At 36.3% G+C, this 24,254-nt stretch overlaps 1 protein-coding gene across 5 annotated transcripts in view; it reads left to right on the forward strand.

Moving 5' to 3' along the window:
• The window catches only part of PPP2R5E (protein phosphatase 2 regulatory subunit B'epsilon), a 76,125-nt gene extending 53,190 nt beyond the window's left edge, over positions 1-22,935 (forward strand). For 4 of the 5 annotated variants that reach the window (XM_062630750.1, XM_062630749.1, XM_062630753.1 and 1 more), the window contains 11 exons: positions 4,276-4,377; positions 6,434-6,526; positions 10,960-11,090; positions 11,175-11,234; positions 11,876-11,984; positions 12,956-13,009; positions 13,115-13,165; positions 14,231-14,350; positions 15,486-15,613; positions 18,042-18,143; positions 20,739-22,935. In XM_062630750.1, coding sequence (XP_062486734.1) covers positions 4,276-4,377; positions 6,434-6,526; positions 10,960-11,090; positions 11,175-11,234; positions 11,876-11,984; positions 12,956-13,009; positions 13,115-13,165; positions 14,231-14,350; positions 15,486-15,613; positions 18,042-18,143; positions 20,739-20,838 — 1,050 coding nt within the window. In that variant the 3' untranslated portion in view covers positions 20,839-22,935. The remainder of the gene's footprint in view (positions 1-4,275; positions 4,378-6,433; positions 6,527-10,959; positions 11,091-11,174; positions 11,235-11,875; positions 11,985-12,955; positions 13,010-13,114; positions 13,166-14,230; positions 14,351-15,485; positions 15,614-18,041; positions 18,144-20,738) is intronic. The other variant, XM_062630751.1, reaches the window with a different exon arrangement.
• Positions 22,936-24,254: the final 1,319 nt, after the last annotated feature.

The raw sequence follows: 24,254 nt of genomic DNA on the forward strand, positions 1-24,254 counted from the left end.
ATATGCACACAGGGTTTATTTAGATGATTCCACCTATTGATAATAGAAGAAGAGGCATTTCCTATGAACTAGTTGGCTATTCACTTATCCTGTTTTTTTTATAGCTAATATACTAAGCTTCCCTGCGTGCATGTTTGTTTTCAGGTTCCATTCAGGAAAACTATTACTGATGAAAATCTTTGTTTTGAACAGCACAGAGTAGGAGTGCTGAGCTGAAATTAAATTTGTGAAGTGTTTCTGTTACAGCATTGTCATTTTCATAGCACTCTGGTGAGGGACAGAGAATGGACTTCTCAAAACATTTATTCCTACCGTCAGACTTAAGCTTTTTAGTATTTTCTTTCCTAAAAGCTATTAAAAATATAAATCTGGTGATAAAATCAAAGCTTTCCTGAAGCTCATTACTTTAACTGTATATTCATAGTTCTGCATTGCCAGGTACTAGTCATCCGATCTATACAGAATTTGCAGCTCATTCTGTGTGGGAGTATCAGAGCAGCCTTCCCTATCTTGTTTGTTTTTAATGAATTGACACTGACTTGTAATAGCCTGGAAAGGTTTTTATAGAATGGTTTGGGTTGGAAGGAACCTTCAATCTCATCTTATTCCAGCCCCCTTGTCTGAGCAGGGACACCTTCCTCTAGGCCAGGTTGCTCAAAGCCCCGTCCAACCTGGCTTTGAACACTTTTGGAGATGGGGCACCCACACCTTCTCTGGGGAACCTGTTCCAGCGGCTTACCATCCTCACAGGGAAGAACTCGTTTTCATTTTTCTTCTGGTCAGAGTTGTGCCTGACTGCCACACTGACATGGGGCATAGAGGCTTCTGGCATCTTGAATTTAAAAATCTGTCATTTTGGCATTTCCAACTTGATCATGGAAATTTTAGATTCAGTGCCAGTTGGTAGATATTACTGATCTGTTAAACTGGTTTCTGGCACTTGGGTGTTTAAATTCTGCATACCAGGGGAGCAGTGATGTACTTTTCTACGCCCAGTTTGACGTTTGCTTCTAAAAGGGACAGTAATGGAGAATATAAGAGGAGATCTGTCATCATGCAACTTTCTACAACATTACAGTTGTGGTTTGCTTTACAAAAATAGCATCCAGGCTTGGAGGTGTTCCTAACTAGTGGAAGACGGAAGTCAGTATGATCAATAGTCATTTGTGTTGGCTATGGGAGACAAATCATCTGGGACTCTATATGCCGGCTGGCAGTCATGTCCTTTGGCTTGATGGTGCAACAGAGGTCAGAAGAGAAACGATTTAGCTATCCAGCTGAAGGAATTTTGGCATGCTGAGTGGGTCCAGGGATAAATATTAAATAGCTACCTTATGCCCATCTGAGAAAAAATTATTCTTTTGGATTTGATGTAGCGTATTCCCATCTTTGTGTGGTGGCTGTCAAAGTCTCTAATGTACAGCTGGGCAGTTCATGCATGGAAGAACTTGTTGCCTTCACTTCTCCCTTAGAGGCTTATAACATCAGCCACCCAGAGGCTACTGATTCAGATAAGCATGCTATAAAATTGACACTGTATGTAAATGAGCTATCGTGCTGTGTTGTGGTGATTAATGTAACGGTAATGACACACATTATCTTTTAAAATTATGATAACCTGGGGAAATCGCTTAAAGATAACCTGTTCTGTCTGTTCTTCTTCAGAGAATATCTGCATTTTGGTTTCATATAGCTTATCTTTTCTCCTAATGCAAAAAGGAAAATGAAAGAGAGCAAACTGTATACTAGGACCATATTCTACTTTGTTCATTTACTCTTGTATGTTAATTTTCTTATGCAAAAATACTGCTTTAGAGTTGCCTTGAGACTGGCCTCTTTTTAATAGGTGCTCTCCAGAAATACTGGTTTTGTTACAAGCTCAAGACTCAGATGTCAGTGCTGGCACTTAACTAATTGTTGCTGAACCCCTCATACTTTTGTCATGCTGTTAAGGCCCTGGCACTAACTGCTTGAGGCTTGGTTTGACTTAATTTAAATCTTAGAGGAATTTGTCTTAGTTTAGCTTTTAATTCTGAAAGTAGGCACTTTTCCTTGCAGGATTTGCTTGTGCCGTAATTCAATATCTGTTTGAGTTTCTAAACACAACAGCTGATGAATACTTACATTTTCTCTGATCTGTTGGTACAAGTTTCAATAATTTATGTATGGTTAAATTTGCATGAAAATTTCTTTCTTGTTTCAAGTAGTTTAAAGCAGGGGAAAAAGAAAGAAAATAGCTCTGGAATGCCTTTGGTTTTGCTAGTTTCCTATTTTGGTCCAAATCCTGGGAAGGCTGAGATTTTTGAATGTGAAGCATTAACCAAAAATGCTTCAGTAAGTATTGCAGAATCCCAGATGTTCAGAACCAAGGCCCCAATAAGTACATTTTAACTTTTTTACTTGGGAATAATCCTTTGGGCCATCTACCCTATTTTGCCGTGTGCTCTTAACACAGGAACAACTGTCATGCCAATTCTGAGAACTTTCCTCCTCTCCCTGTTTTTTTGTGTCTTTTTTTTTTTTTGTCTTTTTTCTTTTTTTTTTTTTTTTTAATCAGGGATAGTAGAAGGAGGAGCTCAGGAATGTGTATTCCTGGAATAGTTATTTGACCTCTCCTCATGCAAGTCTTTTCATGAGGGGCTCTTGAGAGAAGTAAATGAGTCAGGGGAAGAGGATGGAGAAGGGAGGAAAAGAGTGTCTCCTAATAAATACTAGTAGTCACTTGGCAGGTACGCCCACAGGGCAAGCAGAGTTCAGTATCAGCACAGACTATAATAAGAGCTCTATCTGTTAAGGTTGAAAGCCACGTGACTTGAAAACATGAGATATATGTACACAGTGGAGGCGTCTGAAAGTGTTTTACTGTAACTGTAGTGAAAGGCACCCTCTTGTGGCAAGAAGGGAGAAGTCCAAGCAGAGACCCCATGTGACCCCTTTATGTTTGTGTTGGGTTTGGTTTTGGTTGTGTTTTCTTTATCTTTTTCCTCTGCTCACTTGTTTGCCTTCCTTTTCTTTTATCTTTGCCGTGTGCTCAGTGAATATTCCTCGCTGGTATGCACCACATGTGCTTTCCTACAGTTTTGCATTGTTTTATCTCTCTGTTTATGCAGTACCTGAATCTGTTCTGATTTTCTTGAAAATATTTTCTTGCAAAGCTTTACTTTTTCTATTTCAGTCAATTTTTTACAGTGTTTGAATTGTATTTAAACTCTTGACTTTAAAGTGTTCTTTCTTACTGAATTATCGATATATTGAAAATACGCTTTACAGACTAACTTGTAAATGTTTACAGGAGTAAAAGCTGGAAAAATAAATAAGGATGTTGCAGAATATACTAGCTTTGTTTCTTAAATAGCTTAGTTTGTCTGAACTGCAATGAACGGGTCATATATAGACAGGATTAGGAGATAGCATGCTGCTTTTCCCAGCTGTTTGATTAACAGCTTAGAGGTGGGTCAAATGCAGTAGCAGAGTGCAAAGAAGGCACAACATCACCTTCAAAGTGCAGAAAAGGCTGTACACCATGTTTGCAGTTTATCAGATTTGCTGCATAATAAGCTGTACACTCCATTCAGCACTATAATTAACCCAGGAAAGCACTCTGGTTCAGCCTTTGCTGGTAGCATGAACCTCAGAAAGCCAAGCAATCTCATCAAAATTCCTCTAAATAAGATTAGGCAAAGTGAAAGGACCATGAAATAAATTGCAGGCTAAGTGTTGAGCAAATACTATTTGTTGCTTTTATTTAGGACCGATTTCTGTGCTTGGCATGAGGTGTCCAGGCATACAATGTGTAAATAGCACTCACAATTCTTAACAAGTGCTGATAAATGAGACCTTAATCGGATATCATCAATGTTTTCCCTGCGTAACAGGAAATAAGTTTGTATGAAAACACTTATATGTGTTGATGGCGTTTCCTGCAACTCCTAAACAGTTGTGGCTCTCAACTCACCGGTGCCTGACAGGATTGGGAATTACAATTCGGTAGGCACATCTGGAACATGGTGGACAGAAATGGTGGCAGATGGTAATGCCAGCATAGTAGTGGAAAGAAGAAACGAAAACACTGTGGAGAAGGGCAAGGCTCATGGGAGGTTTGTAAAGTGTCAAGTTCCTTAGACCTGTGCTTTTGCTAAAGAACTTTATTAGACAGCAGCCAAAAGAAACACTGCTTACGTGATGGAGGAGAGAGTAGGTACAGACATACAGAGTCCTGAGATCTAGTACCTATTTGAAAAACAGATCTCATAATTCTTTCTTTTCACTTTCCAGGTATCTTGCAATATATTCAGAACTCTCCCACCTAGTGACAGCAATGAATTTGATCCAGAAGAAGATGAGCCCACCTTGGAGGCATCATGGCCACATTTACAGGTTTTTGATAATTTATCTCAGAAATGTTCATCACTGCTTAATGTATCTAATTTTCTCAGCTGCTTTTTACCCTGTGAATCTGAACTGGTCTGTAAGACACATTTACTAATATTGTTCATGGCCATAGTATAGTACCTACAAAGACGGGAGAGTACTTTTATGAAATTTGCAAAATTTGAAGCTTTCTTTCACAGTTGTATTGATGGTGCCACTCATATTCATGTTTTCCTTCACTGATTTAAAGACTATTCTGCTTTCCAAACTGTTCCATTGCACAAGTGCCTTTCAGCAATTTCAGCGAGGGCATTGTGAGGATGATACTGCTCTCAGTTTTGCTTTACAGAGGGTAGTTAATTTTCATACAAAAGTCCACTGGTGTTGGTAGGTGATCAGAAATATGAATGAGAATCTACATGCCTATCTAAGTCTTCCTTCCTCTTCCCTCATCGAGATTTGCCTTCTGGTGTTTGTAGCAGGATGCATGCTCACTGTTGTGTATCATCCCTTCCTCTGTACCTCACGTGCCAACACAAGGTATTTTGAGCAAAGACCATAAACTAATTTTGGAGAAAGAATCACTGATGCTAATGCAGTAGAATCCTATATAGAAAATACAGATGCGGATTCTGGCTGTGTTAGTCAGGACAACAGCTTACATCACTAGTAAATTTAGAAGAAGTTTGCCTGAGAGGTAACAGTTTGTGGAATCTGGGAGTTTCTGTGAGCAAAGGAGCACAGCTGATCTCAGCTTGAAATGAGGATTTTACTGGACAGTTGCATGCACAGTCCTTGCCTGTGAGCAGTTTGTTTCACTCTTTTGTGCTACGAATTTAGAATTTGTTGAAATGTAGGTTTTATCTCTCATATTTAAAAAAAAAAAAAAAAAAGACTCTTAAAAGCTTCAAGGCAGCTCTGAACAGCTCTGCCTTCCAGGAAACAGCACGGGCATGTGTATCTGCTATCTTATGTTCATTGACAGCAGTGCTGTAATTTTAAAAGTCATTATTTACATGGAAATTATGGCATTTCTTAGCTGGTGGGTGATTTACCCTTGTCAGGAAGAAAGAAATGCACCAAAGTATTTGTCAGGAGTTGATGGAATCGATCTCCTGATGATTTAATATTAGTTATGTAAGCTGTCACTTTTTCCATATCCTATTTCTAAACCTCTCTCCCCCTTTTTGATTTCCTATCCTCTTAGAAGTCAGAGAACACTGATGTAAAGCAGCAACAGTATTTCAGCATATTGGTGTTAGCGTAGAAAAGTTAAAAATTATTTTAAGATGTAATTTTTAGCTTCCTTTCTCCTTTCAGTATCAATATTCATACTCTTAAGTCAGAAAAGAAGTTTTAAATAGCTGTTCCTCTTGAAAAGGTTCAACAAAAAGGCCACAGCAGTCTCTGTTTCACTTCCCTTCCTTTTTGCCTGTTTTTCATACTCTTCTTTTTCTCCACTATACTGAAAGTCTGTTACTGTCCCGCTGAATAGTTGAGGCAGAAATGGAATTGCTTGAAAGTAAGCAGGTTTTCTCCAGCCTGAGGCTAATCTTTACAGTAAGTTAGGAACTTCTGAATAAATTCTGGTTTGTATTCTTCTTCTTTGTTTCAAGTTGTAGTAAAAGCTACTCTAAGCAGTTTCTAATTTAATTTAAATATTTCCAACTGTTTCCCCAGCCCTTTCAGAATTGTAATGTCTGTATTTGATGTGACTTCAGGCATTCAGAGGGCAGTTTAAATGTGCTTTCCAATTACTCTTGGAAGCTTTACAAGTTGATAATAAGCATTACAAAATGGCAGTGCCTGTTCTTGGTGATGAAGTGTCTTTGACTGGACTTAAATAAGCAAAACTAACTTTAAAAGCTTGTATAATTAATTGTAACTCTAAGATAGCAGTTTGATAAAGGAGAAAAACCTTTTTCATTTTTTTCAACCTTTTGCTCTGTGGAAAAATAAGCATTTTATCTTCTAGCAAAAAAATTTAGAGAAAGACTTTAAAATAGAAAGAGCAATAAACTCAAAAACTAAACTGTGGACCTTTTTTTTTTTTCTTTTGCAGCTTGTATATGAGTTTTTCATACGATTTTTGGAAAGCCAAGAATTTCAGCCCAGCATTGCCAAAAAATACATAGATCAGAAATTTGTATTGCAGGTAAGCTGGCGTTTATTCTAAATTTAAGGCTTCATTCTGCTTTTGAAAAAAAAGTCTTTAAAAATATTTTGTTTAGAATTTGAAAATGTAATTTTATTTGGAACAGAAAAAGGCTAAACAAGCATATACAGTGAGAGTTTTCAGTCTATGGAGGTAGGGGAAGTGTGTGTGTGTGTCTTTATATGTCAGTCTTGTTGCTATAGATATATAAAATGGATGGTTTGTATCCAGTTTTGATACCTTAATCAAAATATTTGACTTACCGGTTATGAGAGGGAGCTGAAGTAGTAATTGTTGAAAAATGAAAGGTTTGCTGTCAGGTAGTCCAAAAATGCTGCTATCTAGAAAGACTACTTAAATGCCTGTTTTAAGGTGTCTTAATATTGTTAAAATATTTCTGTTGGAAAGGGAGAGTATTTCTCCCTTCTGTCTCTGCTGGAGAGTTAGCAACAGGGACAGAAGTTCATCAGGAAACCTATTCCCAGTGCAGTTCTGAAAACAGTGATGCTGTAGTGGTTGGGGAGGAAGTAAATCAAAAGGCTATATGAAGTTCAAGCTCTATTAAAAGCATGGAAGAAGTAGCATCAATAATAAACAACATTGGCAAAGAATGTGTACCTTTATTTTTGTAGTTTGCTCACCATTGTTATGGCTAAATGGAAGAGTTGGGTGCTGTTACTCGGTCAGCTGGTAGCCAGGGTTTTTGTGTTTCAGATTTAACCTTCTTCCTCCTTTTGTACAAGCTAGGCTTCGTGTATGCATTGTTATTTCACTTGAAACTACAGTATTTGCTCCTCTATGGGGAGGAATTTTTGTCCAGACACCAGAACACAGGTGGCTGATGGAAGGTGTTTCTTGGGATAAGCCAGGAAATTCCACAGATAAGACTTTTGTCTTCAGCTTTTGGGAATAGGCCTGTCTTGTGTTCTCTGTTCCCATCATGAATTTTTGTATAACTGCAAAGTCAGAAAGAATTTTAATGCTGTCTATAGCTTGCTTTTGAAATCAGGGAAATTTAGAAAGATTCCTACTTAGTCAGAAAAAGAAATTTCCTTGTGGGCTGAAACTTGAATCGAAGCCAAACTAAAACTGTCAGGAGACACTTGGCATTTGTGAAGACCAGACACTCTGGCCTACAGCTTTTATTTTCCCCTGTAGTGGTCCGGCAATAAAAGTAGTGCTTTTCCTGTCCATGTGTATTATTTTTATGGATAACTAAAACCATAGAACAACTTCTGTCCCTAAATTCAAAGATTCAAATGAGGGACTTAAGTTTCCTTCTTAATATTACAGACCTTCTTCACCCTATAGAAGCAACATGATGTTTATGTTTTATCCATTTTCTAAGTACAATGTTTTTCATCCAGATAAAGCCTCTGTGGTGGAGTTCCGTTTTTGTTCATCTAAATGCTGACTTGAACAAGGGGCTACACCAGTCTGATCATACAGTTACCTGGTGGAGATGTAAGAATATGCATGGGGAGATAATCAGTCTACAGGTTTTTCCAGACTGATTTTATTTTCTTTAGTAGGATTGCATTAGAAGAAATATTTGTGTTCCACTTAGAAATCTAGAGAAAATAATTCCTGGATGCTTCTGTTATGTGCTGCTGGACTTGGTCATGACTGGTGGCATTCCACTCATGCCCTTTCAAGGTGTTCAAACATGTTAAGAGTTTGGAATGGTAGAATGGGTCTAAACAAGGATTTTACTTTCTTATTTTAAATCCTGATAGTGTTTATTAAATCTACTAAGTGAAAGAATGATACCTACTGAAAGAGGGAAATACAACATTTTAAAACCATCGTATCTGAAAATGTATGATATTACAGTTTAGAGTTCAAAAGAATTCTAAGAAGCCCTAAGTTCTGGCCATATGGTTAAGTGTCGCATTTTTACGTATTGTTGTGCACAGTGTGTTGATTTAAAATTCACCTTTTTTCTGTGAGAAGTTAATGTTGAGCTGTGTAGATACATGTAAGGAAATACATCTCTGTGTGTGTGTTTGTCTTCAGCGTGTAAGTACCAGCTTGTCCTTCCACTTCTTATTCCACTTCTTATTGTATTTGTTGTGTGTTTAGAGCAATTCCTTTGAATCTGTGACTATAGACCATTTACATAGGAAGCCAATTTGAGACTTAAGGACATTAAGCATGTTTGTTTCATGACAACACAAGTGTTGACAGTCTGAAATCAGCTTTCTCTCTAAATTATTTTTTTTTAAATGTGAGGATCTTTATTGAAGTATTTCTTAGCGATAAGAATGCCTTTATAAAAAAATGACACTTTAATGGGTGTCTTTTAGGCTTTTTCTTATTTACTTGTTTTTTGCTTTTGTTTTTTTGAATATGGATGTGTTTCTGGATTTCAGCTGTATGTTTTGATAAAATGCTGTGTTTAACAATGTAACTGTTCATTTCCAAAGCCTGTGTATATACAGTCTGAAATGGTTGGCAGTGGTTGCTAAGAGACATACTATTCTAATATATCCACAAGTGTCTGTGTTATGTAGGTTGCTATTTTGGAAAATTTATTTCCCTTCTCTACGTATGCTTAGTGTCAGAACAGTCACGTAAATTACAAAAGTCTTGCACCTTATCCATAAAAATAAGTCTTTATTGTTGAAACCTGGTAACAAATTTGGCATATCAAAATAATTGTCCTTCTTTAAACGAGAGACCAAGTCTTAATTCAGCAATGTTTCCATAGAGGATCTGTGTGAGAGAACTGGAAATATAAATACTTTGCTCCTAAAAGCAGTCCAATAAGAAAATTAAAAACATAAGTGTTTCCAGCTGTTTGTTGCATTTGGGTGAAATTTACTATTTGCGGAAGGATGAGGTGACTGTTTATTTATTTAACTGTAGAGCTAATTGACCAAAGCAATATGTTCATAACCTCTGGAGGGCAGTTGATATACCTCATTGTTTCCACATGAAATTCCCAGCACAGATTCTTACTGCAAGGAAGAGATAGTGGGATCTTATTACAAGCTACAGAAAAATCCAGAATAGTGTGAAAGGATATATACGTCAGTCCTAAATCTGGATATTAGAAAGCAAAATGCCAGACAACGTATTTTAATCATATTTTTCTGTCTTTTCATTTTATCTTCTCAAAGTTTTGTAGGAGTTTAACAGAGGTCAGGTAGTATACATACACTGCCATATGTACTTATACATGTCAGTATCCATTTGTGAATCCAAGATAACATTGTTTTCTACCACTCCTGTAGTAATTTTCTGACAGCATCTTATGCATTTGTCAGAACTCTTTGACAAACTCTTAATTTCTCTTGCAAGACAGGTACTGGTTGACAGTTAATTTCTTTTTCATGCAAACAAGTGGTTGCTCATGATAACTACCTTAAACTTACCTTTTATCTGTGCACTAGAGGGGTGGTGGTTGGTTTTTGTGTTTTGGTTGGTTTTGTGTTTTAAATAAAAGTTTACTTTCTAACTCATTCCAGTTGTCTGCCAGAATAGCCAATGCTGTGGTGTCAGAAAAGGTGAAGACGGGATAAGGGGAAGCTCATACTTCTGTGGTAGGGGATTCAAGGGGAATAGAAGAAAGATCTGCAGGTGATATTCCTGCTGCTCATGTCATGCCTTAGTTCTTAGACACAACTTTAGGTGTCAGTGTTTCAGGATATATTTTGTACAGTGAAAGACATGGGATGGCATTCTCTTTTCACCGAGTACCACATAATCATTCTGCTGTTTTAAAATGGTACTTATAAGTTACTTAGTAAATGTAGGTTTTCTGTTTTTGTAGGTTTTCTGAGGTTTGTTTGTTTAAACTGGGTATTGAAGTTACCATTGTGTTCAACATGGAGGATTAATTCCACCTGGTGCTTTGATTTCAGTTGATTGGTGGAGATTATGTAACCACAGATCCAGTGCTGGCATAGGCTTCACTGTTGAGCCTTTCCAGAGTGTGAAGGCCATGCAATCACTAGGAAGGCTTAAGAATTCGCAATATAAATTGCAAGCAATTAGAAAAATGTGACCTTGACACAATGTTTTGGGAACAAATAAGACCAAATGAGGATCTTTTATTTCTGCAGCCTGAGGGAATGGGGAATGGTAAGGGGTAAACTGTCCTATTTTGTAGATATGGCAACGTCTAAGAATTTATTTATTTGGAGGAGGAGAATGAAGGCAGCATTTTGGAGCCAGTTAATCAAAAGTTTATCGTTGTTTGAGGTTGCCAAAGTTTTGTTATGCCAGAAGTGGAAATTAATAAACTGAGTTTTGTGGTGATGTAGTGGGGTTACAGCTACAGATTTTTTTAATACTGTATTTCTACACCTTGGGTAACTGATACTGCATTTTTACATGCATGAATATGTAATTTTTCTTTTATATAGAAGTCTGCGTGTCATACTTGTCAAATGTCTACTGCTTCAGTTCTCTTTTTCCTTTAAACACAGCTGTTGGAGCTGTTTGACAGCGAAGACCCTCGGGAACGAGACTACCTGAAAACAGTCTTGCACAGAATTTATGGCAAGTTTCTGGGTCTTAGAGCATTTATCCGAAAACAGATTAATAATATTTTTCTACGGTGAGTTGTGGAAGAAGGTACATTTTGCTTATGAACACTTTAGGAAACCAATATATTACTTATATTTAACTTTTTTTTTTTCAGATTTGTTTATGAAACTGAACACTTCAATGGCGTAGCTGAACTGTTGGAAATTTTAGGAAGGTAAATGAGTGTTTATTTGTTACCTATCTCGAACTTCCCTTCTGGACACATCAGAATAGCGTCAGATTTGGAAAAAGTGTAACTATAAGCCCTGATTCTGAAAACAGATGTGCGCACATGCTCATATTTATGCCCATGTGCAAATCTCTGTCATGTCTTTGCCAAGAATATATAACTGGATGCAAGTTAGAGCCAAAAGTGTAGGATTGACTTTCTGTATGTGTGTGTTAAATTTTGTGCACTTCATCCTTACATGCTGTAGAAATAATTACGTTATCTTGAGCACACTAACAGTGCTAATATTTTAAGGAAATCTACTTTTCTAAGTTAATTGCTCCAGAACATCTTGCTTATATGAATTTACAGACCACATAGACAAGGTCTTATCTGTTTGGCAACAGGTTTGTGCAGTTGTTTATATGATTATTCCTAAGTCAGAGCTGAATTGCTACCTAGATATGTACTGCACTGCTAATATAAAGCAGGATGAAAGTCAGCACCTGTTTACAAATGGGATGAGCCTGCTATTTGTAAACAGGTGCTGACTGTTAAATTATTTTAATCTAGGAAGTGCTTGTTCAGACTTCAAGAATGTTTTCTGTGATGATAACACTAACAAGTATTTCTATTCTAATTTCCAGTATTATCAATGGGTTTGCTTTACCTCTTAAGGCAGAGCATAAACAGTTTCTGGTGAAGGTGCTGATCCCTTTACATACTGTCAGGAGTTTATCACTCTTCCATGCACAGGTAGAAATTAATACAAATATTTTCTGCTCAGTGGGGTGATACAGGAAGATACTTTTTTTTAAGGTTGCATTGGAAATTTAATTGCATGTTAAATGGAAGATGGGGGAAAGTTTTGAAATGTAGAAAAAAATGTGATTTTTTTTTTCTTTTCCTTTAATGTCCTTTGTATTATAAATGTCTTCCTTCTGATTAGATAATTAAAAGTATAACAGAAATTGGTTCTATTTTGGGGATTTTGTTTAGTAAACTCTTTAGATTTCTCTTTGATACTTTCTCATTCTCACAAGTTTGCGTTTTCCATTCCTCTCCCAAGAGGATATTTGGGTTTCCTTAGTCTTGTGCTGTCAAGGCTCTTCTTCACCCTGGCAACTTTCTGAATACCAATACCCACATTTTTGCATAATCTTTAACATTCTCGCTCACATATTTCTCAATACTGTATTTATGCTCTCATGTATCTTTTTATACATCTAGCTTTCATGATGTAATTTTTCCTCTGATAAGTGATACCTGTTGCCTTTTTCTCCAATTTTCAGGTAGTGCTGATAAAGCTGTACTTTCTAAATAGTTATTCCAGTTTTTAGCTGTCTCAGCTCATCTTGCCAAGAGTTTTCATGATTTTGCTGATGTATAAAATGTGTAAAAAGACACAATTTCAGAGAGTAACAGAAGCTTTTAAACATTGGTTGTATGACTGTATTTAGAATTCTAAGTTGCTCTGATTGTTCTATATGCTACGTTGTCACCTTTATTTATTTTTTTTTGTAATGTGTTCTGTTGTTTCTTTTGAACTGCTCTTTGGGTGGATTTGCACAGTGCAAACCATGCATCTCAGTTTAAAATTGGATGCAGTTGGAGAAAGCTATTGTAGCATCTTGTCTTGAGTCCCTCTTTTAAAAATAACGGTTTTGTTGTGCTTTCTTTATAGAAATGTTCTAACTTCATTTTCTTAAATCTTTACTGCTTCACAGCTGGCGTATTGCATAGTACAGTTTCTGGAAAAAGACCCTTCACTCACAGAACCAGTAAATATTTCTTTCATACTTTTTTTTTTTTTGTATCATAAATGGCTAACCCTGTTGAGAGGAAAGGAAAAGAAAAAAAATCTAACTTTTTTCCCTTTAATTTAGGTCATTAGAGGTTTAATGAAATTCTGGCCTAAAACCTGCAGTCAGAAAGAGGTAAGTGATATTATAGTATTACATAATCATAGAATAGTTAGGGTTGTAAAGAACCTTAAGATCATCTAGTTCCAGCCCCCCCCTGCCATGGGCAGGGACACCTCACACTAAACCATGTCACCCAAGGCTCTGTCCAACCTGGACTTGAACACCGCCAGGGATGGAGCATTCACAACTTCCTTGGGCAACCCATTCCAGTGCCTCACCACCCTTAACAAAAGGGTTAAGGGTGTGTATTATTTGTATTAACAAAACACAACTATTATTTTGTTCTACAATATAATAGGCAGGCAATCTTTAGATATTTCCAGGTAGATAGCACATGCTGTGGTGGATCCTGGTATTAATTCTTGTAGCTGATTTTCCCTACTTGAATTATGGGTGGTTTTTTTGCCAGTTTTAACTGTGAAAAGTTTGATAACCATGTTTGACTATTCACTGGTTCTTCTGCAGAGAATTTCTTTTTGTTTCAGAAGAAGAACATAAAGTTGAGGATAGACTGGTAAATTCTGTTAGATTTGGAATTGTTTATATATGAGGGTAGTATTTTTCCAGGGAGGATTAAAGATATTTTATTGTCTAGCATTTACCTAGTAAACATGTAAAAGGTGCAGTTAGATCTTTATATTTTTGTTTCAAATCCTTGATGCAAATCTGAGATTCCCTAATGAGATGCTGTGCCACAATGAAACCGTTATTTTGAACACTGCTTCTGAAACTGAGGTGAAATTAAGATACTATCCTTGCTTCACGAAGTTAAAGCCTTGACCAAATTCTTTGACTGTATTAGGCTGGGTTTTCAGCATGGATATACTGGTGCAATTCTGAATTTTGTTGGAAAGGACTACTTTAAATACAGTGTTTGCACACACTGGTCCTCATTCTTTTATGAGACTGAATCTAGAAGTTGTTAAAGGTAGAACTGATCATGTTTTTTGAGAGAGGGTCTTTCTAAGCTAGTGTGGCCTCCATTTCTCCCTGAAGTAGAATTTGAGAGTTATCAGCATTTTGCTGATCAAGATGATTCAGATGTTTTATATTCAATTCTTTCTTCCTTGTCTTTAGGTCATGTTCCTTGGAGAGCTGGAGGAAATCTTGGATGTAATCGAACCATCACAATTTGTCAAAATCCAGGAACCCTTGTTTAAACAAATTGCCAAGTGTGTCTCTAGCCCTCATTTTCAGGTCAGTTGTAGAGGTTATTGTTTGTATAGGAATGTATTGTCTCAGTATCAAACATAACACCCCTCCAAATGTATATATAATTTCATGTTACATTGTTTTAAATACTTGTCTTCTGGATCTCTATGGAAAAGGTTATGTTGCAGTGGAAGTTTAGTTCTGAGCTCCATGAATAACTTGTTAGATACATCTGGGGTTACAGCACAGAACTTGCTATTCTGAGCCATGTAAGGCCTTTAGTTGTATCCAGGCAGGCTTTGAGCCCTTCTGACTGTAGGTGATGTGTACTCACCATATGGCCTTGGGTTTGATAGACCATGTAGGATGTATTTGCTCCTTTTTTAACGCAGTATTGTGCACCATTCTTGTTTTCCTATTTACCTCCTTCTGTAAGGAGATGTCTGGTTAGAGATGGTATTACCCATAGCCTGTTCACGTTGCATAGCAGAAAGGAGGGGAATGAATAGGATTTAAATTGAATCATATGTGAAGGAGGTAGGATGTATGACCTGTAGTGCCTTCATATTAAGCTAGGTGACTTATCCTGTCTCAGAGGCAGATATGTCTGTTTTCATCTCTTTCTTGGACTACATTTGTATTTAGCATACTTTAGATCAGTGTTTTCCCTCCTAAGACAGCCCTTACCCCCCCCCCCCCAGCTCCTCCCCAACGTGATTATTATCATTGGCACCTTACTCACATTTAAGATCCCTCCTCCCTCATGGAGCTCAGCTGCTGGACCTTTCTCTTCTCCTTCCCCTGGTATCCCAGCACAGTTCTCTTCCTTCTGACTGCAGTCACAGGATTGAGGGAAAGGGGTGATGGGAAGTCTGTCTGCTCTCCCTTCCCCTCCACAGCTGCAGCATTAATGTACTATCTGCACCTGGTCCTCAGTGAGTAGCAACATACCATGCTCAGGGGAAACAGAGAGTGGATGCTGGGTGATTTGAATTAGAGGATAAAAACTTAATTCCATTAATGCATGTTATGCTACTGATTAAAGTAGAGTTTTAATTCCAAAGTTAATGATTCCTGTTAAAACATCTTCACAAAATTTTTGTGATTTATTTTTCCTTGAGAAAATTGCAAAATTACAGCTATCTGAATTCCTGTTAATATTTATTCCTTTGACGCAAAGGTGGCCGAAAGAGCGCTATATTATTGGAATAATGAATACATCATGAGTTTGATAGAGGAGAATTCAAATGTTATACTTCCCATCATGTTTTCCAGCCTTTATAGGATTTCTAAAGAGCACTGGAATCCGTAAGTTTTTTGCCATTATACTTTATCTTACCATTTGATATGCCTCTGATAAACTTGGGGATTGTCTGCTGGAGAACATCAGAACAGGAGGGATCGAGATTCAAAGCTGGCATAAACAGGTGCAACTCTGTTAATGCCAGGATAAATTAGTCTTTACTTGAGTTTATCTCAAAATGATTTTAATTATCTGGTATGTGTACAAAAATCAGTACCTTGTGAGATAAAAATAGACTTTGCCACAAGTTGGAAAAAAGAGAAATTAGATGTTAGGTTGTTATTGAAGAAAAAGTGTTGCTCATCAAGCATTTCTCCTACACAGTTTTGTATAAACTGGTTAACATCTTAAGCCTGATTGTAGCTTGTCTAGAAGAATGTTGCTTGGCATTAACAAAGCTTTGTGGCTGTATCGTGGATGATACTGACACCTGTGGTAGACCTCTGGTACTGGCATTTTTATAAACGTCTTATGAAGCATATAGTCATTGGGCTGGGTTGTTTTTTTCTGAATTGATTTAAACACAGCTGGTCTCTGTTACACACAATAATAGAGCAGTTGATCTGTATTGATATCCTCTTAATTTGGCATTTTTATTTTTAAACTGAACAACCTAGTAAAAAGTATTTTAATGAAAAATACTATTATACTGAGATGCCATGTATTCTATAGTTGAGAAGTTTTTTGAAGTCAAGATGGCTACCATTTAATAAACCCAGTATTTTTAATGAGCTATGCTATGTTCAAGTCCCAGTTGCTGTAAGACCTTACTGTAAAGGATTTGTAAAATATTTCCTCTTCTCAAACATTAGTCTTTTTGTTCTGGACCCCTCCAAACTCTCAAATTTGTGAGACTGAATGATGAATCTAATGCTACTGGAAAGCTTTAAATAATGCTGGTCACAAAAGGACACTTCTCATGGCATTACTGTATCACCGTTCTCCAACCTGCCTGTGCTCCTGCCCAACTCTTTATACTGAGCACTGGGATGCTTCTGGTAATGAGAATATTGCACTTATCCCAGTTTGCAGAGTTTTTCATACCTGCAGGAATTTTGACACACAAGTGTCATACCTTTGACACACAAGTCAGGTTAAGATAAATGTAAAATAAAGAAGGTGTTTAAAGAATTTTTATATTTGTAACATCATTTTTAAATGTACGCAACAAAAATGAAAGTTTATGGGAAGAAGTGAATGATATACAGGGTGCAAAGGAAATGGCACAGAATCTGCCTGCCTTATAGGTTTTTTCCAAAGGTTCCCATCACCTGTAATGGTGATTCACTGTCTCCTGGCTAATTCAGCATCTTCTAAGCTGTTTCTTAAGCAGCCCCATGTCTGAATAGTAGTGGATCAGAACTAGGATCTCTTGATTGATAATCTATTCGAAATTCTTCAAAAGGTTTTTAGATTTTTCTCTTTCCGTTCACCTTTTTCAGTTGCTTCGTTGTTTCTTTATTTCCAATTCTGCCAGAAAGAAGTTTTGACCTCTAGATAATCAGATGATTGGCAGATCCATCTTAATTTAGTAATTCTAGTATATTTTAGGTTAGTTATCCAGTCAAATGATATAAAAGCCTAAAATGTATCTCTCTTTTTGGAACCTTTGTGGGACAGAATGCCTTTGAAGCCTTTATGAAATTATGATTACACATCATTTCTTCTTGTGTGAACATATCATACCTGTTATGTTTTATGCAATTAAGCAACTTGAATTCAAATAAGCAGCAGTGTACTGGGTCTTGGGTAGGGTCAGTAACAGCAATATGCAAAGTAGGCGAGGTTATCTAGAGACAGATATATAGATATGATACATGCATTTTTTTTATATATCTATGAAAAAATGTATATGTGTATTTATGTATAAACACATAGTTTTACACAGGTACTGCAAGGATCTGTGGTTTTGGGTTTTTTTAAGAGTTTTTTGCAGTATCAATATCAAAATGAATATGAAATGTATGAGTACAAGGAAATCACGCTTGAAACACAGCTTTATTTTGCATAGATGCACTGAATATTCAGCCTCATAGAGAAATCATAAGGAAATATGAATCATTCCCATTTCATGTTTAAATTCTATTCTTTCTGACAGCATTGATGATTTGAATCCCTGGAGATGAATTCAGAATTGTTCCACAGCACAAGGGAAAGAGTCTGTAGTTATACGTAATAGCTTTCTGTTGTTACCTTTTACCCTAGAGTATTGGGTTGCTCCATTGAAGAAGTTAGTAGAGACATGAAAGCTGATTCTCACCTTTAAATATGTTAATCAGAAGTAGTTTCACTGAAATCAAAGAATTTATATTATCACACTCGCAAGAGCAGAATTGTTTGCGGCAATGCTGGTAAGAGAAGACACTTATTTCGTATTTGATTTCATCTGAAATTAATAGACTCCTTTCTTTTTTCTGTTTTAATGTTTCACAGAGCTATTGTGGCTTTAGTCTACAATGTGTTGAAGGCATTTATGGAAATGAACAGCACCATGTTTGATGAGCTGACAGCCACTTACAAGTCAGATCGTCAGCGGTAACTTTTTAAAGCTTTTTTTGTCAGCTGTGCACACGGGCTGCTCTTTAGGTTTTCCCTCACACTCAGGAGCAATTGCATAATCTCACACATAATAGACACAATGCTTCATTTTTCCCTTTGCATGCTCTTCAGCCTTCTGCTTGAAAGATGCAAGATAATATCATATACAGGTTGTTCTTTACCCCTTATGAAATACAGTATCCATTGCATTGCTTGGGAATTGCATTCCTCCTGGAGTTCCTTTTGACTCCACATTCCAAAAGGCTTGAGAGTATCAAGATCTTCAATAGCAAAAGAAGAACAAGGGTTTAAAGCTAACACTTTGTTTAAAGACTTTTAAAAAAGTTACACTGAGGTTTGGAAACATGAGGGGGCACATCCTAAGATTTGATTTGCCAAACTACTGTCCATAGGCTAGATACGGTCTTAAAGCAAAAAAGCATCTCTTAACCCTTTCATTTCTTATTTCTGGGTCTCTCTATATTGGAGTCTTCTAACATGCAGGATCCATTAGATACACCAATCATATATATGTCACTTCCACCCTAGTAAAATGTTTTTTGTCTTTTCTCCCATTTTTCTTAATCGTCATTTTCCAATTAAAGAGCAATTAAAGCTTACCCAAAGTGTCAGGTGAAAAAAATGAGGAAACTTGAGGAACTCTGAACAGTTTGCAGTTTTATTTACGTCATACCTTTTCTATGGCTCAGGGCTCTCCCAAGCAAAGCAAAGGGTACTGTATGTCATTTGAGCTTGTTAGTTAGCATTGTCTCTAAAGTCTTGGAGGCCATGTTTTTTGAATTGTAGGCCTGGAATCACACTGTCCTTCTGTTCTGCTTCATTTTTGTAAAATACAAAGTTTTATACACACACACAAAAGTCTACACTTAACAGGTTAGTTCATTAATACAGTATTTTAGTTTTAGAGATGTAGATATATATTTAAGATGCCAGATCAATTCCAGATAGGTGTGGATAAATAAGGCTCAATCCGTTAGTGCAGTTGAGACAATGCTGAATGCTTTTCTAGTAGAAAAGGCAGAGAATCTTAGGACCAGTCATCTAATCTACCCTTTTACTGAGGGAGCTCAGTGACTTAACATCAATTTGAGATTGCACTTTGCCCCTTAAGGTGAGGAACTCTGCTCTTAACAGGACCAGACACTGTATTAGTATGTCCCATGTCTGGATAATGCATGAGGCTTACTGTCTGAACTGCACAAAGAATTTCCCTTGAACCTACTGATGTTGTAGCTCCTGTCAAGGCTGATGCTAACCATTTCATCATTTTTATTTACTACTTAGCATTTTAAAACATGTAAAGCCTTAATGTTTACAGAAAATGTTCAGCATCTTAATAGAACTGCATTTCAAAAGGTAACTTGATACGACTTAAATATTGAGGAGAAATATGTTAGATATTAATGACTTTCATAGGTCAAATAGGTAAGTTGAATAAGGTGATCATCTTCTAACAGTCTTTTAGGTAAGCAGGCATGTATTTCATAGTGCTTAAAAGGTAAATATTGGTAAGTAGCCTGAGAATGTCAGGCTATTTCATTTATTCTTATATTTAATTTGAAATACTTTTAGTGACAATGGGCTTGGTTTTTTGTTTGTTTTTCTTTTTCCCTTTAACATTCTTCAGGGATTTATCTGAAAGTGGATTGTATTTTTATATGTTTAAAATACACTTGGGAAATAAAAATTTCAGATAAATGAGCCAGATATTGGCATTTTGACTGAATCAAGATGAGTAGGAATTTTCTAATCCACTGAAATATTTTTCAAGAATTCTTTAATGTGACTGGCAGAGAATGTGTCTGTAATTGTTAAGATTTCCATTTCATCTGAACCTACAAGGTGATGTAGTAGAAATGGAAAGGATTTTGTACCTTGCAATATCAAGGAGGTTTATTCAGAGTAAGATATGTCAGAGACAGAAGTTCAGAAAGTAAATAATGCAGGTAAAGTAAATGTTAGGTTAGTTGTTAAAGTCTGTTGTTAAAGCAAATGCTACATAGATCTTGTAGGAATTTGTAAGGAAAAGGAATAAATCACTGAAAGGCACATCTTGTAGCTTGAACTTTTCCTTGGCTGCTACCTAAGTGATATGAAAGCCACCAGTCAATGTAAGTTAGAACAGTGATTCCAAAAGAATAAGGGAATGCTTGTTCCAGAAAGTGGCTATTTATAAGATTAAAAAATACCTTTCTTAGAAGTATCTTGAAAATAATTAAATGCAAGCCAGTCCCGAAACATTAGTTTTTGTAATTATGATATCTTTGTTCCATAATATATCCAATATTTTAAAATGTTCCATAGTAAAAGCCCATTTTTTTTCTTCTGCATTACAAATTAGTGTCAGTGCATGCTGTCACTTCAGTCAGCTTATGGTTTATATTCTGTTTGTGCTGCTTTGTTCAGTGATACGTAGGTAACAAAATTTTTTAGAAACTTAAATACGTTAGGAAAATTGCAGTTATGTTTAACAAAATCAGTGCTGCTAATTCATGTCAGCTGTAGATATTTTAACATAAACATTCTACAGTATTCTCTTGTGCTAACTTTTTGTTTTATTTCATCTGTCAGTGAGAAGAAGAAGGAGAAAGAACGTGAAGAACTGTGGAAAAAACTGGAGGATTTGGAATTAAAGAGAGGTCTTAGACGTGATGGAATAATTCCAACTTAACAAAAAAACCCAACAAAACAGCATTATTAACCTGTGGAGTCACACATTTATGTAGTAGAAGATGGAGCAACAGTTTTCTGTATTGTGCAACTTTACAGTAGATTTCACATTTGTTTCATTATTACAACAGCACTGTATATACCTGTCTCTAAGTAAAGGAAAAAATAAGGACTTTAATCCAAAGTTTGGACAGCAGATGGACTTCTCAGAACTTTACAAACATAGTCATTGTTTTAACCCTTCTTTAAAACCAGTCTTCAAAGATATGTTGATGAAAATTGCGATGTCAAATTCCATTGTCAGGACCTGTTCCTTATTTATCGTTAGCAGAGAGTATAATACAACTTTCAAATGTGAACAATCTTAAAATTTAGCTTGTCTTTCTGCTAAACTGTTAAATGTATTTATAGTAAAAGAGAAAAAAGACTGTCATTTCCTTATGAGTTTGTGTAACATCCTCCTTCTCTGGATAACTTTACTGTAATTTGACTTTTTTTTTCCTTTTGCACATCTTCATAAGTTGAATGTCCATTCAGATCAGGGCCATGAAAAACATAGGTCCTGAATAAAAGTTTTGTTTACTGGTGTGAGCATTTTTTTAGTACCAGCCTGTCTCTGGTGCTTCCTTAATTTGAACATTAGGAGTTAAAAAAAACAAGTAGGTGATAAACATAGTAGGAAAGGGAGCTTTGGATTTGAGCACCAATTTATTGCAAATCCAAAGTAGTGTCCACAATCCTTTAAAAACAGGCAGTGGTAACACCCTGGACTTCAGTACCTAACCAGTATTAGTGATGTGGCATTGGACACACGTACCAGAGTTGTTTTAGAAATACTAATTGCTAAATTATTACAGTATGTTTTTATTGGACCATTTTGAAAGAATGAAGACAAATGCTAAACAGTGTGAGCATGAAATTAGTTTCCAGTGGTCATGAATCTAATTGGAAATTGAGTTGAGATAGCAGTTTGGACTGTTTGGAGTTGTTGCCTTACTTTTTAATATGTATTTATAAAGTGTTCCAGCAAAAGAGGATGTAGCCTCTAAGAAACATACTATAGTGTTTTTGTGGTTCTAGTACTATTATTCATCACAGTACCAGCCCTATGGTCTTAGCTGGAAAGGATTCTGGGTAATATACTTATGCATTCTCATCTGGATGCTCATTCCTAACTACTGTATTTGTTACCAAAACTGGTTCTACAAATGCTACTGAAAAAAATTCTGGAAATCCTAATGTTCTGAGTATTAATAATAAAGTTTAAAATGCTTTTATATCAAAGGTGCATTGTGACCAAATTGTTTAAAACTAAAGAAAAAATACGAAAACAAAGGAGAGGGCTGTATTATAAGTATACATTATTGGCTATCTGCTTTGTATCTGAAAGTGGAATCTTACATCTTTGGTAGGTAAAATGCTGATAAGATTTATGTACAGTATATATTTAGCTAATGCAGTTGCATTATTATATACCGAAAGGTATGTGTTTCAGGATTTTTCTCCAGGATGCTTTTGAACTGTTACAGACATATGATAACAGTGAGTTGATAATCCTAAACCATCAATCCAGCAGTATTTACAGTATAAAACTGAATTGGTGTTCTTGAGTCTTTGTGATAGTTGCAAACATGAATTTATGACCTGTTGCCATTGATAGAAATACAGTATAAATACAAGCTTGTATATTTTTCTTCCTACCATTTAAATATACAGTAGGATTTGAAGTTTTCTTGTTTTCAGGCATGGAAAAGAGGTAAAAAAGAATTCCCTCCTAGACTACTGACTGTTTCAGGATTATCAGGTCACGGTTTGTATTCCCGGGTCCGCGCACACAGGTGTTGTAAACTCAACAATTTTGTAAAAACTTGACACTGTTAATTCTGGAAAAAAAAAAGTGGAACTAGTCATATGCAACACCAAACACAACATGGTTTAGTGGGATTAGTACAAGCTTCTTTTAAGAACATTGACTGGGACGCAATGTAAATTAGGCAGTTACTGTCATAGTTGAAACATTTTATTTTAAAGTGCTGAAGCAAAGGTGCAAGCTGAAATACTGAAGATTAAATAAATTTATAACAAATCGTGTCCCTTAGCCCATTGATTTTGACAGTCTTTTATTTCTGTTACCAAAAAAATACTAGACAGTGTGATTTTTGTGTGAAATGATCATGCTTTACAAGAGGGGTGGACCCAAACTCATGCTCAAAGACTAATGTTCAGTTGTGAAAAACTGAGATAGAATGGAGGAAAAAAGATTAATGTTTTCCAGCTGGTGGAGTAGAACACAACAATGTGAAATTAGAAAAAGCACCTTGTCCTGTACTTAGAGTTTAGGTGAGTGTTGTTTGTTCATAACTATTTTTGATTTTGACCTGACATTCCGGTATTGATCATGCGAAACTGATGAGAACCTGATGGGTTGCAATATTTTGTTACCTCTAATGTTACCTCTGATGTGGGGATGGTGGGAAGTACCTAAAGTTCATAGATGATTTGTCACTTCCAAGAAGGGACGTTTCTTTAAAGTGAATGAGATGATGTGATATTAGTCACTTGAGTTTAAAAGGCTGATACGGCGCTAGGTTGCACTGTATGATGTACATGAAAGAAGCACTTGCCACAATGATACGACCTCATCCCCAGGGTCCACTCTTTGCCACAATCCAAATGCAATTTCCTGCCACTCTGCAATGCTCCCATCAGTTGGAGTTGTAGGCAAAGAAGGTGGCAGTGTATGGGCCCAAGTGTGATCAGTGTGTCTATTTAATTATGCTTTCATTTGCTTCTTGAGTTCCAGAAGCTACCTTTATTTGTGTAAATGTTTTTATTAACTGCTCATACGGTGGTTGTTGGGTGATCACTCGTGTCCTGTACCATATTGATTTCAGGAGAAAGGATTGAATGCTCTCTGGTAAAAGGAAAGAGCTGCATTTTCAATGCTAGGGCATTGCATCAGGTCATGGGGATATACCAACTGTAAAAGTAAAGTTTATACTTTAAATTGAGCACACATTGCTTTCTTCATAGATTCATCGAATAGTTTAGGTTGGAAAAGACCTTTAAGATCACCGAGTCCAACCTTTATGTTGCAAGTCTCCCTTATTTTTTTTCTTTCCTTGCTTTTGAGTGTTTTTTGTGTCTCTTCAAAAGGTTGGAATGCTTTAAATAAAAGTATTCTAATGCTGTTGAAGTATTCACTAGAAGGCTTACAGTAAATTTAATCTTGGTTTTGTTAGCATAAATAAAAGGATTTAATTTTTTTTTATTTCCTCCTATTTATGGAAAAATTTAGGGTGTTAGAGCCAAGAATTGCTTGAGTAAGAAATATAGCAGCTGTACTTATATTGTAAGTGCATTAAGTACAGCCTCAGGCTCTCTCACTTTGTGGAAAGGAGAATACATTAGGAGTTC

This window comes from Pezoporus occidentalis, unplaced genomic scaffold (genome assembly GCF_034315485.1).
Source record: "Pezoporus occidentalis ecotype Australia unplaced genomic scaffold, CSIRO_AGI_Poc_V1 ctg36, whole genome shotgun sequence".
In the NCBI taxonomy this organism is placed as follows: domain Eukaryota; kingdom Metazoa; phylum Chordata; class Aves; order Psittaciformes; family Psittacidae; genus Pezoporus; species Pezoporus occidentalis.